Raw genomic sequence first — 12,928 nt, 5'->3', positions numbered from 1 at the left:
TTAAATAAGTTAATTCAAGGTGTTTGGTGGAAAGCTTGTTTAAAGAGGTTATTCCACTAAATAAGCTCTTTTTCAAAAAGCTCTATGAGCTAAAAGCTCTAAGAGCTTTTTCAATTAGCTTATTCAATTCTTATGGTGAAATGACACTTATATCCCTATTTAATTAAAAATCCTATATGAACTACCTACCTCACAATTAGTTTATTGGTCATTTCATATAATTAATTAGCTTTAAACAATCAACTATTTACCAAATACTTTTGTACAGTAAGCTAATGAAATAAGTTAACACAATCAGCTAGTTAAAATCAGATAACACAATCAGTTTCAGCTTTCAACTTTCAATTTTTTCCCAAACACTGCCCATGTCAACTCATAAGAGCGTATCAAATACTAGTACGTAATAAAAAGCCTAATCACTTAATCAGTAATCAATGCTAAGGTTGCCCCGTAACAAAAAAACCAATGAGCGCCCGTCTCTCCCAGTGTCTGGAACAAGAAGTGACAGTGAGCGTAGGACAAAGGGAAAACACCTGGTCCGTGAAATCAGTGAATACAGTAACTCTGTAATCTTGTATGCTTCTTTCATTCTTTCAACTTTCACCTTCTTTCTTCCCTTTCCCTCCTTTCTTTTCCATAAAGTTACACTACATTTCATTACATTACCTGTTTTGGTCCTTTGCAATCAATGTGTCTCTTTCCTTTTATTTCATTTCATAACCAACAAAAAACGAATTAAATTAAACCGCCCTTTTATGTTACTATTGCCCCAATTTCTCCTTTGATTTTGCTTTCTTCAAAAGTTCCACTTTCAGCTTTCCTTTTTTCAAACACACATATGTGCACATTTTCACTTTCAGCTCTACTTTAATGGGGTTTTTTCAAAATTAGCTTTTTTTTTTTTTTTCTTTCATAATTTGGAAAATTCCTTTCATGGGGTTCTCCAAAAATGAGAATTTCATCTGGGTTTTTGATTTTTTTGCATTTGGATTAAGTTTGCTGTTCTGAGTATTAAGTTTCATAGCCACATTGTGTATTAAAAATGAAATTTTTTCACCTGGTTGTTTGAATATTTTGCAACTTTTCATTGATAATTTTCATTTGTTCTTACATGGGTTCCTCTAAAAAAATGAAAATTTCCATCTGGGTTTTTGATAATTTTGTATTAGATTTTGTTTGATTTTCTGGGTGTTTCATTTCATACCCACATTTTACTTTCTAATTCTGGAAAGTTAACTGAATTTTGAGAGTAAAAGCACAGAAAGAGAGAAAAATGTGCTCATTTCAAAGAGAAAACTCAAAATTTGTGAAAATTCCAAGAATTTTTTTCTCAATTTTGCTTATTGTTGGGTTTCTAACAATAGTAAGGTCTGAGCTCCCTGATCAAACTACAATGTTTGCAATAAATGAAGAAATTGGGGTACCAGGTTGGGGTGTTAATAGTTCAGATTATTGCAATTGGAGAGGTATTGTTTGTAGTTCAAACCAAACTGTTGAAGTTCTTGATCTTTCTAGCCGTTGGCTTAGAGGTAATGTCACTCTAATTTCTGACCTCAAAGCATTGAAATGGTTAGACTTGTCAAAGAACTATTTTTCTGGGCCAATTCCTACTGTTTTTGGTAGTTTAGCTGAGCTTGAGTTTCTTGATTTGTCAACTAATAAATTTGTGGGTTCAATTCCTATTGAGTTTGGAAGACTTCAGAATCTTAAAGCATTGAACCTTTCTTACAATATTCTTGTTGGTGGGATACCTGATGAACTTGCAGCATTAGTAGAATTGCAGGATTTTCAGGTATCTGGTAACAAGTTGAATGGTTCAATTCCGAAATGGGTTGGGAATTTAACTAATCTTAGAGTTTTTGCTGCTTATGAGAATGATTTGGGTGGCGAAATTCCTGACAGTTTGGGTTCGGTTTCTGAACTCGAGTTGTTAAACCTTCACTCGAATTCGCTTGATGGGTCTATACCAGAGGGGCTTTTTGTTAAGGGGAAGTTGGAGTTTTTAGTGCTTACTCAGAACAGGTTAACAGGAACAATTCCTGAATTGATTGGTAGCTGTGATAACCTTTCGAGCATTCGAGTTGGGAACAATAATCTTATAGGCAGTATTCCAAAATCTGTTGGGAATTTAACTAGCCTTACATATTTTGAGGCTAACAACAATAATCTTTCTGGGGAGATTGTTGTGGAATTTGCTCGTTGCTCGAACCTCACTCTTTTGAACTTGGCCTCGAATGGGTTTACTGGCATCATTCCTCCTGAACTAGGGCAGCTCAGTAATCTGCAGGAATTGATAGTTTCAGAAAATAGCCTGTTTGGGGATATACCGGAGTCCATTCTTCGTAACAGAAATCTTAACAAGCTTGATCTTAGCAACAACAAATTCAATGGCACCATACCTGCTGACTTATGCAACACCTCTAGATTGCAATTCTTGCTGTTGAGTCAAAATTCCATGAGAGGAGAAATACCGCATGAGATTGGGAATTGTGTTAAATTACTGGATTTGCAGCTGGCCACTAATTATCTAACTGGCACAATTCCTTCTGACATTGGTCGTCTGAAAAGTTTGCAGATATCGCTGAATTTGAGCTTCAATCATCTCCATGGACCTCTACCACCGGAGTTAGGGAAGCTCGACAAGTTGGTTTCATTAGATGTGTCCAACAATCGACTGTCTGGAGCAATACCTTCAGCACTCAAAGGCATGCTAAGTTTGATAGAAGTTAATTTCTCGAACAATTTGTTCACTGGCCCTATACCTGCTTTTGTACCATTTCAGAAAAGCCTAAATTCTAGCTTCTCAGGAAATAAGGCTCTATGTGGTCAGCCATTGAGTTTATCTTGTGACAATGGAGGTGATCAGGATAACTATACTCACAAGATATCTTACAGGATCGTATTAGCTGTTGTCGGTTCTGGTTTGGCAGTCTTCATTTCTGTCGCCGTGGTGGTTCTGCTGTTCATGATGAGAGAGAAACAAGAAAATTCAGCCAAAGACATAGGCATTGTGGATGATAGTGCTACTAGCAAACCACTGATAACTGCAGGCAATATCTTTGTTGAAAATTTCAGGCAAGCTATAGATTTTGATGCTGTTGTTAAGGCAACTTTCAAGGACACAAACAAGCTTAGCAGCGGGACTTTTAGCACAGTTTACAAGGCGACCATGCCCTCAGGGATCACTCTCTTGGTAAGGAGTCTTAAATCGGTGGACAAGACCATAATTCACCACCAGAACAAGATGATAAGGGAGCTTGAAAGGTTGGGAAGACTAAACCATGATCATCTGATGAGACCCCTCGGTTTTGTAATTTATGAGGATGTTGCCCTTTTGCTGCATGAATACATGAGCAATGGAACCTTGTTTCAACTTCTTCATGAGAATACAAAGAAACCTGAGTATGAACCCGACTGGCCTACTAGGCTCTCCATTGCCATTGGAATAGCCGAAGGGTTGGCATTTCTTCACAGTGTGGCTGTTATTCACCTTGATATCTCTTCTGGTAATATACTTTTAGATGCAAATATGAGTCCTCGAGTTGCTGAGATCGAAATTTCAAAGCTTCTTGATCCATCCAGGGGAACTGCAAGTATCAGTGCAGTTGCAGGCTCATTTGGTTATATTCCACCAGGTCTGCTCAGTTCTGACATTCCACATTTTTTTTTATATCTTTGCTCATTATCATTGTAGACATCATATCATGAACCCTCTTTTTGCTAACTTTGATTGAAAAATGTTGCTTTGATGACCAGAATATGCATACACAATGCAAGTCACTGCACCAGGAAATGTGTACAGCTATGGTGTTATCTTGCTTGAAATTCTTACAACACATCTACCAGTCGAGGAGGCATTTGGTGAGGGAGCAGATTTGGTAAAGTGGGTTCAAAGTGCTCCGATGAGGGGGGAAACTCCGGAGCAGATACTGGATGCAAGGCTTAGCACTGTTTCATTTGCTTGGAGAAAAGAAATGCTTGCAACTTTGAAGGTTGCATTACAGTGCACAGATACCACGCCCGCCAAAAGACCTAAGATGAAAAAAGTTATTGAAATGCTTCAAGAGGTTAAGGAGAAATAGGTTTGGTCTATGCAAATGCAATCAATCTAAGATTGATTATGAGATGTGATTTTAAAGCATTAGCTTGAATTATCACATAATATCACTAGTTTTTGGCAGGAATGAGTTTTATTTTGCCATTCTGTATAATCCACTTCTAATTGTATGATTAAATTCCCAAAAAGAAGTATGCAGTAGTTTCAAGGCCTTGATATAAATTTTACAATCTTCTTCGAAATCAACGAGGTGGGACGTATGCAGCTCCTTACATTGAACTGCATACATACTGTCCTTGAGAAACCTTAGATTTGAGACTGTTCTGTAGTCCAGTATAATGCAACCTCAGACTGCATCCTGGCGACGATATCGCAATGTTTTGGCTAAGAGTACATCCGGAACCCAAAATTTGTTACGTTTAAATGTACTAGTGGTATAATGTCCATTTCCGGGGTAAATACTAGTTTCTCTTATTGATTAACAAGAGATGTATCTCAAGAGGGCATATTTGTAATTTCAGACAATAAGTTAGGGTTAATATTGTAATTTGTCTAAGAAAATAAAGAATTGCAGCAGAAAACTAGAGGTTTAATGGAGGTATCAACCACTTTTAATGGAGAATGAAGCAGCTTCAATGGTGTAATCGAAGCTCGCGAATATCTTTAATGGATAAGAACGACAACCTTATCCTTTTGGGGTTAACCATGCCATTATTTTTCTATATTTTCTTAGGGTTTTCGTTTTAATTAGGCGGCGAAGCCGCCGGAAATATGGAGGTGAAACGGTGGTGAAACGATCTTCTTCAATGGAGGTGAAACGATCTGCTTCAATGGAGGTGATCGAGGCGCTGGCTCGCGATCTGCTTCAATGAAGGATATAGAAAAGCAGTGTGATTCACGAAGTAGACAACCCAAATGAGGGGGGAAGTGGAATACAGATAACTAAAAGTACAGCAAAATAATATTAAAATATTAAAATAATTGATTTATTTACTAAAGTGCCATTTTGAGAAACAAAGTTGTTAATCAATAAGAGCAACTGGGGCTAGCCCCCATTTCCGTGGACTGAATGTCATTGTTCTTCAACTTCTTAATAAATATGGCCGATATCAAAATGGTTACTAAAGATCAATTGGAAACAACCTCTCTGTTGTCGTAGGGGTAAGTCACATACATCCATCCCTCTTACTCTGTAGTCTGCAGTATTCACTGAATCACTGATATTCGATAAAAGTTAATCACAGACAAGCAAACCAAAGATTGTACTATTTTATTCTTACATACAACAATCTTATCAGTAACTCATTGCAAACCTACACATGAAGATAAGAAACAATCAAAGAGGTTGATTGATACAACAGCAAAGACACTATATCTAGGAATCTTTGGGTTTGACGACGAAATTCTGGCGACTGATGGGGTTCATGACCACCGGAGGGCCAGCCGTGCGAGGCCATTTCTGAAACTTCTTGTCAGTTTCTTCCCACCACTCTTTGTTAGAAACAGTCACTGGAGTTGTGCCCGATTCATAATAATATTGAATCATGAAGCATCATTAGCAATTTGCAATACTGAACCAAATTCACTGGAGTTGAAAAAGATTATACAACTTGCCTCCGAAAATCTTCTTGTCAGCAGCAAGATAAAAAAACGCATATGAAACACCAAACGATCCTAAAAGTGATGCGACTATATACTTGGCAGACATATTCAAGCTACAAAACAGAAATTAATCGGTTCATTACGCATAATGATGCACATCATTTCCATTATATTACAAAAATTTATACAATTTATTTTGTTCGAAATGTAAGCCATTATACTCTTTTCATCCATCAAAATCTACCCACATTCCATAATCCGACATAGAAAATAACTCTTGTTACCTCTGCTCTATAAACTTGCTTGCAAATATTAAAAGTAGCTTGACTATTGAAGTTGAAATAGAAAATTAGCCAAGATGACATACTCTCTATACCACGAAATCATATGATATAAGTTTTAATGAAAATCTTATAGTGGTCGATTAAAATATAATTATTATAATGTTTTAATGATTATATAATTTATAGTAGCTCACTCCAGTTCAATCTGGTTTTGAAACTTAAGTGGTTAATCATGATTATGCAAGTATTTAGATTAACTGGAGTGGTTAATCTTAAAGACACTCCCAAAAATCAAACTTCATACATGATTAATTGGTAATTTTTTACTACAATTTCTTTCAGAAATACTGAAATGGTGATCCAATTAAAAGGAACAAAAACAAATAGAATTTGAGCTAAATTATAGAAAAGATAGTTGGAATAATAATAAATTGCAGCAATAGTAAAACATAGATATACGTACCCAGAAATGAAAGACTGGAGAAAGAAGCCTAGAACCTTTGATAGTAATTGAAATCCTAGCTTTTAATAAAAACTGTGTAAGTTGAATGAAAAAATGAAAAATCCCAAAATTCAAAGATGTTGCATTCAGTTTTGTGCATGATGTACAGTAAAGTGGTCCCACAAATATAATCCACAACCACAAAAGTGTAAATTTAACAAGCAGCAGACGACGCATGTCAAGCACCTGGGTCGATCTCGTTCAACTCTTTTAATTTAGATTGTCATCTTCTGGACTCTCGAATACTCACTATGTTTTTTTTTTTTTTTTTTTTTTTTTTTTTTTTTTTTTTTTTTTTAAAAAGTTACAATTCCCTTCAAAAAAAAAAAAAAAAAGAAAAAGTTACAATTAGTGATTGTCTCGGCTGGCTATTTTTTTTCATAATATGGATTAATTAAAATTAGACAATATAATATACTTTTTTTTTGAAAAAGATTGATTTATAAATAAAAAGTCATACAACATCTATAAACAGATTAAAATATAATAAACATATGATAATTGAATCTAATAAAAACATCCTTTCAACCAGGGGTGGATCTAGAGGGTTCATTGAAGTCACAGATTTTTTGAAAAAAATTATAAGTTTTAATTTTTTTTTAAAAAAGAAAAAGGGTTAAAAGAAATTTATGTGAGGTAAATAATCAAATATGTAAGTAGAGTTGTCAAAAGCTGACCCGACCCGAAATACCGGCCCGAACCCGATTATTAACCGACCCATCTAAACCCGAAAAAATGGCGACCCAAACCCGACCTGAAACCAACCCTAGACCCGAGTATGTGAGACCCGAACCCGAACATGAACCGAGTGGGAGATGACCCGACCCGAATGTAACTCGTAAATTATTGACCTGAATCGAACTCGACTTGAACCGAAATTGACCCAAACCTGTTTTAACGTCAAAACCCGAATTTAACCCGACTTGTTACTAACCCGACCTGAGTTCAACCCGACCCGTTCCTAACCCGACCCAAATTTAACCCGACCTGTTACAAACTCGACCCGAAATCAACCCGAATTGTTATTGACCCGACCCAAATTCAACCCGACTTGTTATTGACCCAACCCGAATTTTACCTGACCTATTACTAACCCGACCCAAAAATTCAACCCGATTTGTTACTAACCCGACTCGAAATCAACTCGACTTGTTATTTGACCCGACCTAAATTCAACCCAAATTGTTCCTGACCCGATTTCAAATCACCTTAAATTCAATTTAGACTACCTTATTAATGTTGATCAAAGCATTTTGTCTAGGGAGACCAAGTCGGTCCAGACCAGCAAAAGAAAGGAGCATCATCCCCAAATTTAAGAGTTAAATCACTAGTAGAAAAATAGAAATTGGCACCGCCAAATGGCCACCGGTTTGGGTTGAACCGGTGGGAAAAAATCGGGGAAAATGGGCGGGATTTTGTGGGGTGGGTATTGCCACCGGTTCGGTTTGAACCGGTGGGAAAAAAAAACCCACCGGTTCAAAACCGGTGGCTTTCTTTTTAAAAAAAACCGCCCCCCCCTTTATAAACCCCTAACCCTAACATTCCTCTCTCCTCACTCCCCTTTCCTCTCTCTTTCCTGCTCGTCCTCTCTCTCCTCCCTCATTTTCTCCGTCCCCTCTTCTCTCTGATCTCCTCCTTCGTTCCTCTCTTCTCTCGTCTCCTCCTTCCTCCTCTTCCCCTCTCCTCTTCCTATTCCTCTTTCGTCTACTCCTCCCTCCTCTTCCCCTCTTTCGACCACCACTGCCGCCGCCACTAACCATCGTCGCTAAGGGTTTTCTAGTCAAATTCGACCATGAAAACTCTAGATCTAGAGTTTTCATGGTCGAATTTGACCTTTATAACCCAAATTCAAGCAAATTTCGGGGGTGTTGGTGAAATTCGAGGTAAGTTCTGTTTTTTTTACTTTTTTTTTTTTTTTTGAGATTTTAGGTGGAATTTCGGGGGTGTTGGTGAATTTTGAGGGTGGTGGTGAATTTCGGGGGTGGTGGTTGTTGGTGGTGTTGGACGGTTTGTGGTGGTTTTTGGTGGTGTTGGACGATTTGTGGTGGTTTTTGGTGGTGTTGGACGGTTTGTGGTGGGTATTTTTCATGGGTAGGGTGACAAATCTGGGTTAGTTGGGTGGTTTAAGATGGGTGGTAGTTGGGTTCGGTGCAGGTAGGGTACGGTGGGATGTGGGTGGGTCGTGGGTGCATGTGGGTTCTGGTAGGCGGGTTTGGTGGGTGGGATTGGTGGGTTAAGGTGGTGCTGATGGTGGGCTGGTGGTTGGTGGTGGTGTAGGTGTTTGATACTTAAAAAAAAATTTGGACATAAATTAAAAAAAAAATTTGGACATTAATTAAAAAAAAAAAAAATTGGACATTAATTTTAAATAAAAATTTGGACATTAATTTTAAAAAAGAAATTTGGACATTAATTTAAAAAAAGAAATTTGGACATTAACTTGACAGATAATATGGGACATTATTTTGAATTTTTGACAGAAAATCAACTTTTTAAAAATTTAAAAATATATATATATATATATATATATATATATATATATATATATATATATATATATATATATTTGGACAGTAATGGCACCGGTTAACCAATGCTAATAACAACAATATGCCACCGGTTAACCAGTGCCAAAAGCTCTTTTTCCCACCGGTTTTGAAGTGGTGGCATATGTGGAGGAATTAGCACCCCCCACAAACTCAGCGGTTCAAACCGGTGGGTTTGTGGGGGTTTGAACCGGTGCCAATTTCTCTTTTTTTACTAGTGAATATAGTATATATTTGTTGTATGGTCAAAATAAAGGAAATAATTATCTTCCTAAATTATAAACTATAGTTCCCTAGTATGTTTCCATATATATTATAGTCAAAGGAAATATGTAGCTTGATAAAAATGATAATTATCTATTATAGTTAGTTGAACCCGAATATGACCAGACCTGATTGTAACCTGCAAATTATTGACTTGAACATAACCCGACTTGAACCCGAGAATGACCCGACTTGGAAATGACCCAACCGGATTATAACCCGCAAATTATTGACTTGAACCAAACCCGACTTGATGAACCTGAGAATGACCCGACTTGAATATGACCCGACCTGATTATAACCCGCAAATGATTGACTTGAACTGAACCCGACTCAAACCCGAGAATGACCCGACCTGATTCTAACCCGCAAATCATAGACTTGAACCGAACCCAACTCAAACCCGAGAATTACCCTAACCCGTTTTAACCCGTGAAAACCCGAATTAAACCCGACCTATTGTTCACCCGACCCAAATGTAACCCGACCCAAATCCGATAAGTTGTATGACCCGACGTAATCCGACTCAAGCATGACCAAACTCGAACCCGACCGGCATAGGTTACCGCGTTAACCCGAATTGATCCGACCCGAGTTGAACCGACCCACTCTTACCCAACCCAAACCCGACCCGTTTACCCGAATTGACAGCTCTATGTGTAAGTATGGCGCATTGGTAAGGGAGTGATTGGTAGAGCAACAAGGATCCTCTTAAGTCTTAGGTTCAATTCCAATTGCCCTCATTTTTTGATTTTTTTTGTCCCGGCTTACATTCAAACTAGTGACTAACATTCAGAAATCAAAAAACAAACATTGACTTTTCTTATTTCCCCCTTATTCCTTTACTCCTCTTATTCTTAAATCTTAGAACTTGGGATTTTTGTTTTATGTGTAATATTGATTTTTTGCAATAGAATTATAGATTTATAGAAGTAGTAATGTTGTAACTAGTATAGACTTTAAAAATCAAAATAACAATTATTAGATTGTTTAGATAATTAATTGTTTATTTTGTGTATTATTGTAGATTGTAGAGCTTTTGTTACCAACTTATCATGAATAATATGAGCAATCAGGCTTTGAATGATAGTTTAGTTACTTATCTTGAAAGAGACTTATTTGCTAGAGTTAGTGATGATGATGTATTAGCACGCTTTCAAAGTATGAAAACTCGAAAAATGCTTTTTTTTTTTTTTTTTTTTGGTGTAATCCATCCATTTGTAATAAAAAATTTGAACTTATGTATTAAATATTTAATTAATATATGATCATCGTTTTTTTTTTTTTTAGGATTCCGAACCCACAGCTCGGAATTCTTGGATACGCCACTGTTTTCAACAGAGCTACGATCGTTGTTGCAAATCGTACATTCTTCATACCCTCTTTCATATCGTTGTGATTTATAGCCTTCTTCGACGAGGGGGTCTATCGATCTGTTGTAGTTGTGAAGAAAATTTCCGTCTGATTCATCTTATTGTAATCGAATGATTAACCTCTTCTTCGACCTCGTACAAATCTTTACCCATGAAACAACTTGCACCATACTAAACACAAAAAACAAAAACAAAAACAAATTAAAACTAGAACAAAGCTCACCATAGAGGCACTTACTACACTCAAACCCACTATAGGGGTACTTACTACCGACCTTCAAAGAGTGTATATTAATTGAATTCAATAACAACAACATAAAGAAACATAAAGACAATATAATGTACTTCATAATAAATAATTGCATGATATTTAAAATTGATAGTGTAAAACTCTTAAAAGTTTGGGAAAAAATGGTTTAATTAATAATACTCCCTCCATCCCTTTCTATACTAATACTTAGCAATAATGTTACTCCCTTCGTTCCTTTATAGTTTATATGATGACACTTAGTGATAATTTTACTAACATTTAAGTCTTTATTTTATTTATTATTGAGTATATTAGCAATTTTGGCTAGCTTTATAGTGTTAGAATTGCAAATGAGTAGTGATTTGTAGTAGAGGGATTAGTATATTTTTTATAATATACAAAATTTTTTTATGCGGTCTGCTAGTTGTATTGTGCGGCAGGGGTTACCTGAGTTTTTAGGTCAGGGGTTACTCGAGTTTTCGGGGTTACTCGAGTTTTTTTGGTCAGGGGTTACTCGAGTTTCTCGGTCAGGGGTTACTCGAGTTGCAACGGTTACTCAAGTTTCTCGGTCAGGGGTTACTTAAATTTCTCGGTCAGGGGTTACTCGAGTTGCCGTGGTTACTCGAGTTTCTCAGTCGAGGGTTACTCGATCAGGGGTTACTCGAGTTGCTGGGGTTACTCGAGTTTCTCGGTTAGGGGTTACTTGAGTTTCTCGGTCAGGGAATACTCGGTCAGGGGTTACTCGAGTTGTCGAGATTACTCAAGTTACTCGGTTAGGGTTACTTGAGTTACTCTTGATCAAGTAACCCCTAATCAAGTAACCCCTTGATTAATACATTACCGAACCCCTCTAGTAACCCATGACCAAGTAACCCCTCAAGTAGCTCCTGACTGATCTAGTAACCCGTCAAGTAACCCCTGATTAAACCCTCAAGTAACCCCTGACTGGACCCTCAAATAACCCCTGATCGAGTAACCCCTGACCGAATTACTCGAGTAACCCCTGAACGAACTCCTTAAACTACCCTTGACCAAGTAAGTCGAGTAACCCATGACCGAGTAACTCGAGTAACCCTTGATCGAGTAACTCATGACTAAGTAACCTCTTGAGTAACCCTTGACCGAGTGAATCCCTCGAGTAACTTATATCCGAGACCCTCAAGTAACCCCTGATCGAGTAACTCGAGTAAGCCCTGACAAAAAAACTCGGGTAATCCCTGACAAAAAAAACTCGAGTAACCCCTAACAAAAAACTCGGATAACCCCTGCCGCATGGTGTGGCCTACTGCACCAAAAAGTTGTTGTATAATATATATACTCGTATTTAATTTTTTTAAGATAGATTTTCATCTCTTTTAAAACAAAACAAAATTCTATTCTTAATTTAGCAAGAGTTTTTTAACTAAGCATCAAATTAAATTGCAAATTGTGATATTTTTAACTTCAATTTCTATGAACTTTAAAACATTTATGTATGGTGTAATCGGTTGGATTTCTACATTCTAATTTTCAATACATTTTATTGTCAATCAAAGAAGCATACAATAATAATTGGATATAAATAGAATATAATATCACCAATTATTGATTAGTTAAAAGAATAGCACCACCTAATTTCTATTAGATACTAAATTTCACATTCCATTAAAAGGAAAAAAAAGCCAATGGTCCATACATCCAAAATTTCACAAGAATCCCTATGTTTAAGCACCATCATTATTTTTTTTTAACAAATAACCAACACAAAACCACCTATATATACATAATTGGATATTTTGATTTTTACCACCTTCCAATAACGACTTTGTCGAATTTACCACCTCCATAAAAAAAAGATTTACTTTACCACCACCAAAATTTCCAAAAAATCGATTTTACCACCAACTAACGGATTCCATCCATGAATCCGTTAGTAGGGCCCACATTTTGAACGTTTCTTCTTCATCTTCCCCGATCTTCCATGTCAACCAACCAGCAACGAAATCAACTACCTCGGTTGGTCGGAATTTCGTGTGGGTTTCGCGTCTGGGTGGTGGTGGTTTCGGGTCGC

The 12,928-nt window shown here is 36.8% G+C and overlaps 1 protein-coding gene across 1 annotated transcript; it reads left to right on the top strand.

Moving 5' to 3' along the window:
• The first annotated feature begins 636 nt into the window (after window positions 1-636).
• LOC145582377 (leucine-rich repeat receptor-like tyrosine-protein kinase PXC3) lies at window positions 637-4,458 on the top strand. Its single transcript, XM_081639378.1, has 2 exons — window positions 637-3,635; window positions 3,757-4,458. The coding sequence occupies exons 1-2, from the start codon at window positions 1,274-1,276 to the stop codon at window positions 4,080-4,082; spliced, it is 2,688 nt and encodes an 895-aa protein (XP_081495504.1). The 5' UTR covers window positions 637-1,273; the 3' UTR covers window positions 4,083-4,458.
• The last annotated feature ends 8,470 nt before the right edge of the window (window positions 4,459-12,928 follow it).

This window comes from Chenopodium album, chromosome 15 (assembly GCF_948465745.1).
Source record: "Chenopodium album chromosome 15, dcCheAlbu1.1, whole genome shotgun sequence".
Lineage (NCBI taxonomy): Eukaryota > Viridiplantae > Streptophyta > Magnoliopsida > Caryophyllales > Amaranthaceae > Chenopodium > Chenopodium album.
This window is presented reverse-complemented; position numbering and strand designations above follow the sequence as displayed.